We start from the raw sequence: 6,496 nt of genomic DNA, 5'->3' as shown, positions 1-6,496 counted from the left end.
CTCGATAATATTAACTTTGTTCTTGTTTTTTTTTTGTTGGATTAATACAATTTTAGGAGATTTAGATTTTTAAAAAAAGTTAGTGGTAATCCTAGTTGGCAGCTTAGGTGGAAGGATCAGTCACACATGGCTTGCCATGTCATTAAAAATTTGGGTTGTTAACTTTTGAGGGGTATTTGTGGTGTCTAGAGATAAGAGTAAGGGCATTTTTGAGCTCAAAATGTAACGGAGGGTATAAGTGGTCTATTTCACATAGTTCATGGGCAATTTTGACCCTTTTCCGTTTTACAAATGGGAGGCCCTCTATTAATACTACTCCCTAAGGGCCTAAGTGTAAATAATAATTACTTTACAAGTCCCTACAATATTTACACTTTAGTCCACATTTTAGAATTCTCTACAATTTCTAGGGAATTCAAAAGCCTTCTTGAAAAATATTTAGGGGATTCTAGAGTTCTTCATAACTCTGGATTCTTCTCCCCTATTCCGGTGCCGAATTTGAACAGTGAATTGGCGGGACATGACACTTCTGTAAGATAAAAGTGAGAAAATTTGAAGGTTTCTGTATCAGTACTGTTTTGCTAATTGGTACTGTAACTGGAATAGTGAAAAATCTGAACGTTTGAACAATTTTTTCATTTTCTTTAAGAAATATTTTCCAGAAGCTTTGTAAAAACGATTTATTTTTGTCAATATGTCCTGAAAGGATAATATAATCTGGGCGTATTTGAAAAAATACAGAGATTTTTAAGTGTGTCAAGAAAGACAAATAAACTTGCAAAAGTTTTCAACAAACGGCTAACTAATACATTGATGAAAAAGAACTAAAAATGGATTTACTAATAGCTGTGGTACCTAATTAACAAACATGTACATCCTTGCGCGTGTGCTTCTACTGAAGTAGCAATGCTTGTCCACGACGTAGGAAATAAAGTGAGGGATTACTCAACATTAATATTCTTGCCAGGCTTGTGTGTTTTGCTTTCCTTACACACCAAGAAGTAGAAATAAAGTGAGGGGTTACTCAACATTATTGTTCTTGCCAGGCTTGTGTGTTTTGCTTTCCTTACACACCAAGAAGTAGAGAATAATTTTTTTACAGTTATTCCTTTTCTTGGAACAAGGGAAGTTCTGGCTTCTGAGCAACATTAAAGTTGCCTCAATGTGACCTATAGGTCATGCCATGGCATCAGCCACTGATGCTTGTGTTGGCATAGTCTGTCTGCATTAGACCCCCTTGGGTGCGGCCCTTTTCCAGACCCCACGTTAACATGGGATGCTGTGTGTACTGTGTACCAAGTTGCCACACCCTATTTTTTTTTCCCTTTCTGTATCCTAGGTCCCTGTTCCCCCTTTATAGAACTGAATGTTGAATGAGAAGCAAGTGAGAAATATATTCTGGTCTTAACTAGAGTGATTCTTTATCTGAATTTTTCTTTTTGGTGTCTATGATGAACTTTATTGGAATATGAAATAAGGATGTAAAACAGTGTATGCTTGACACACATCCATAATATAATATTCGGTCAGAGGTACAGGTACTCTTTTTTTCAAAATTTCTATGGTTGGTTTTAGATGCCAGTTGGATGAGATTTGTTTTTTTAAATGTGGTTCACTATCTTCTTCCTGTGCCATTCATCAGGCATCCCACCCCTCTTTTTTCGCATTAATTTCTCGTGTTGATAAAAAATTATGTCTGCAGAATTTGGCGAATCCAACTGCTTTGCTTTTGAGTTCTGTGTCTATGCTTCGTCATCTAGAGCTTCATGATAAAGCTGACCGCATCCAAGATGCCATCCTAAAAACAATTGCAGAGGGAAAGTACCGAACAGGCGACCTTGGAGGTACAGCATCAACAACTGAGTTCACGAATGCCATCTGCGATCATCTTTGAACATGTTGGTCCATGTGTATATTATATTTTGCAAAGCAAATGTTACTTTCAAAGATGCAATTGAAATTGCTTTTGGCGATTTAAAACTACATTTCCTTGGTTTTTATAGAAATTTGCATAATGGGGAATATCAGAATTGATTCTCAAAGGATATATTTCATTGAATAGCATCCACAACCAGTAATGGGTGGGTTTCAGGTTAATTTTAAAGAAATAAGGGATTCATCTTGTTGTTAGTTCAATTCATAATATTCTTGCTTCTAACATGATTATATTTCAATTTTATGTTTCCTCAAGTATCCGTAGAGCAATGGCAGATGGTTTTCACGACTTTCTGTGGATTGCTTGAAAAAGTCAATTTCATGCTCATCTTCATCATTTACTTTTGAGATAACTATATTTCTTCGTTATTATATTGGTGCAATTATGTGAAAACGCCATTAATAAAGGGAAAATACCATACTTTTTGTTAGAAAATGTAGTTTCTTCATTTCTTCACTATTTTTTCACCATTATGTTCCATCTTCATTATCATCTGTTTATGACATTTCTTTTTCTGTACCTTTATGTGATCCTATAAATAGCGGAAGAGAAGTCACATTGTAAAGACACTTGAAGACTTAAGAAAAACTCCCATCTCTTGTTCTCGATTTCTATTGCTTTCATCTTCTAATATAGTTAGTTTGATTTTATAACACGCAACACGAGACTCTTAAAATATTTTTCATCATCAACTCCAAAGTCGGTGGATGTCAGATTATCATGCCCCAACAATGTAAGTTCTATCACACTCTACAAATGGACTGTTGCTGTCATCATGAAGAATATTGACTGTCATCTGTATCTTCACCATCATGAACAAAACCAGCTAAGTCTGTAGATTTTGTTCTTCATATAATCACCATGTGAATAATTTCAAAGGTCTAAGGACAAGTTTTAATACTTTGGTCTATTATATCATTTGTTGAGGGTAGTCATGAAGCTAGAATTTTGATTAAGGAATATGAAAATATAAAAAAGTAAAATCGCTTAGAAGTTAAGGAGTGTCAATATGTAATATATATACATAAAATAAATATTTTTATATAGCTATATTGTGTAATTTTTCGATGAAGGGGCGTCGGATTGACACCGCTCAAGTATGTGTGGCTCCGCCACTGATTGAGGGTAAGATGATTGATTCAAGTTTCACTACACCAAGAGGGTAGGAATCAAATTTGAGTCTTGATGCATTATGATGATAAGATGTTGGGTTCAAGTTGAGTCAAATTATGGCATAACATGCCTTCTTATGGGTACGACGTTGAGTTCAAGTTGACACAATATAATGATGACCGAGCAAATTAATATGTTTTTGATAAAAAAAAAGTGAAGTCTGTCCAACTAAATTTGCTTCATTTCCTTATGTGAATGTGGTTGCAATACATAATAAATCTAAAAGACGACACAAATTACTATTGTGGTTGAACAAATGAATGAATGTGGGCATGACAAAAGACAAAACGAAAAATGATTAAAATTACCCTCGAACTATTCAAAATAGCTCATATATACCCTTTATTTATGTTTGGGATCAAAACTACCCTTGCCGTCTATGTTTTGGACCACACCCTTAAAACGCTATCTTTGCCATATGTGTTGACATGACAGTCCACCTAGGTAGTCCAACATGGCAAAAATCCCTTCCTCTCAATTATGTTGTTTTTTTCATCTCTATCACAATTTTTTTTAATAAAAATATATCTAAAATAGTTCTTTCATTGTTCTTGTTTGAGTTATTGTTCGGACTTTAAAATTTCAATTTCGAAGTGCACCGAAGTTTGTTTGAGATAGTGCAAAATTATAAAGAGATTTAATTGAATGTTACTAAAATTGCTTGGATATTGCAATTGAAGCTGGAAATTGACACTTAACAACTGATTTCTTAGTTTGAAGATTGATAATTGAAGATTTGAGTCGAAATCCCAATATATATAAAAATTATATGAAAGAGTTCTAAAAAGCTTGAAAATCTAAAAATCGATTTTGTGAATCTATGATCTCAAAACCAAACAACGAACTCGATCCTTCAACACGCAATTACAACTTCAAACAAACTTCAACACACTTTGAAATTGGAGTTCCAAAGTACGAACAACAACTCAAACAAGAACAATGAAAGAATTATATTTGATTTCCTTTTTGTAATAGGGATGAACAAGGAAGAACAACATTATTGAGAGGAAGGTATTTTTGTCATGTTGGACTCCCTAGGTGGACTGCCATGTCAGCTCTAATGACAAATATAATGTTTTAAGGGTATTTGTGGTCCCAAACATAGACGACAAGGACATTTTTGATCCCAAACATAATTAAAGGGTATATATGAGCTATTTCGAATAGTTCGAGGATAATTTTGATCCTTTTCCGAAGACAAAATAACAATAGGCATCATTGTAATAAAATATATGATAGATTCTCCAATTAGTTTGTTAAAACGTGAAGGTATCTTTTGGACATATGATTGTCGTGCGACTTAATAATTCTATCTATATTACATTAAAAGTATGAAGGTATTTAGAAATGTTGATAGATATTTTTTCCTTTCATTAAAATATTTTACAATAGACAAAATTATTTTATTATTTTCTCAATTTGCTATTTAATTCATATTTAATATTTAGAATTTTGAAATTAATTAAAGTTATTGTAGACAATAAAGTTCGTGTCGAGAAAACAATAATAAAAAATGAAAAAGTATCGCAACAATCGTATTTATTATTTTAAAGTGCGAGTGTTACAATCTCTATGATTCCTTTGATTTCGCCTTTTCAAATATAGATTCAAGGGCTCTTGAGCTTGATCTTGATTCAAGAGCTCTTGAACTTGATCTTGAATTTGTCCTCAATGTAAAATAAAGTAAATGTCTCAAAAATAAAACAAGAAGAGAGTCAAGATCCCCCTGTCAGGCTAAGCCTGAGGTGAACGCTGTGCATCTGGAGCTCTATCAATCAGGGCATCAGTGCTCGAATCTCTTCCAGGAGTGTGCTACTCTCCACTGGAACCAATCATCGAGGTGTCCTGAAGTGAAGCCTCCGTCGCAATCTGCACCATCACACCCTCTAAGTCCTCATGCTCATCATAAACTGCAACATCACGGGTCCTAAGATCCTCTTCATTAGTCTCAGTAGTATCCGTCTCATCGTCGTCAACAACTACAATAGCGTTCCGGTCAGAGTAGTTGAAGGAATTTTTAGAAGTAGCTGGCATCTCTGAACTTGGAACCTCGGGAAGGTCCACAATGTCGAATGGCATAGATAAATCGGTGGATTTGAGCTCATCCACATCAGCCTCAACTCTGCAACATCAGCCCTCAAAACTGTCCCATCCTCGGACTGTCACCCTTCCTGCTCACATGCTTCTACTCGCACAGTGAAGGCGTCCAATACTAGGCTATAGTAAGAGTGCAACCAATCCATCCCAAGGATGACATCAACTTCTAGCAAATCAACCAAGAGTAACTCTATGGGATAAGGAGACGGGACACTTTCTATAGACCATCTCAGCTATCACAGAATCACCAACAAGGGTAGAGATAGAAAAGGGATCTAATAACACATCAACATGCACACCTAATCTCATAGCCACATATGACATCACAAAAGATAAGATAGCAACGGGATCTAAATAAAGCATAAACATCTAATTGAAAGGCTTTCAACATATCGGTAGCCACATTGAGAGCACACTCTTGTTCACCTCTAGCCTGGAGTGCATAAAATCAGCTTTGCTTCGGAGAATTGGAACCCGAACCACTAGGAGGATCTTGCTTGTCCTCTCTTCTCTTAGCCTTAATCATATGACAATCCCTTATTTTGTGACCACTTTCACCACAACTGAAGCAACCCATTATGCCACCGACCCTCATGCCTCTTTCCACACCTAGCACAAGTAGGCAATAGGGATCCACTACTAATTCCTTGCGGTTTAGGGTTAGACACCCTTTTATTGTTAAACCTTGGAGTTACATTAGAAGAACCTTGCTCTGAAAACTTTTGTCGAAACCTAGAACGACCATGTCCATCGAACTTATCATGAGAGGAAGTACCATCATCCATTCTAGATCTCCTTTTCTCCCTAGATTTCCCTTTACGTTTCTCTTCTTCAATTTGTTGGGCATGGACCATAAGACGCGAAATATTCATGTCATGAACAAGCAAAGCCGTACGACATTCTTTCACCACTAAATCGGACACACCCGACACAAACTTACTTAGACAATTGAGTAAACCTCAAAGAATATTCCTTAACACTTATACTACCTTGACGAAGGTTAATGAACTTAAGTACCATAGCCTCTCTCATTTCTAGAGGAAAGAAACTATCAAGAAAAGCATTTTTGAACCTTTCCCACTCTATGGGACCCGCTTCTACCGATCTTGTTTCTTTCCATTGGTTAAACCAATCTGAACAACCCCCCTTAAGTTGGTAAGGGGCCAATTCCGCCCTCTCTATTGGAATCACTCCCATAATGTCCAACACCTTATAGACCTCATCTATGAACTCTTGAGGATCTTCCTCAACTTTTGACCCATAAAATTCCGGGGGATTCATTCTTGTAAA

At 35.9% G+C, this 6,496-nt stretch overlaps 1 protein-coding gene across 1 annotated transcript in view; it reads left to right on the top strand.

Annotated features, from left to right (window-relative positions):
* The window catches only part of LOC102602245 (3-isopropylmalate dehydrogenase, chloroplastic-like), a 10,030-nt gene extending 7,894 nt beyond the window's left edge, over nt 1-2,136 (top strand). Inside the window, exon 7 of the mRNA XM_006345242.2 lies at nt 1,703-2,136. Coding sequence (XP_006345304.1) covers nt 1,703-1,894 — 192 coding nt within the window. The 3' untranslated portion in view covers nt 1,895-2,136. The remainder of the gene's footprint in view (nt 1-1,702) is intronic.
* The last annotated feature ends 4,360 nt before the right edge of the window (nt 2,137-6,496 follow it).

This window comes from Solanum tuberosum, unplaced genomic scaffold, assembly GCF_000226075.1.
Source record: "Solanum tuberosum cultivar DM 1-3 516 R44 unplaced genomic scaffold, SolTub_3.0 scf00066, whole genome shotgun sequence".
Classification (NCBI taxonomy): domain Eukaryota; kingdom Viridiplantae; phylum Streptophyta; class Magnoliopsida; order Solanales; family Solanaceae; genus Solanum; species Solanum tuberosum.
The sequence above is the reverse complement of the archived record's forward strand: the minus strand, read 5'-3'. Positions and strand labels throughout refer to the sequence as shown.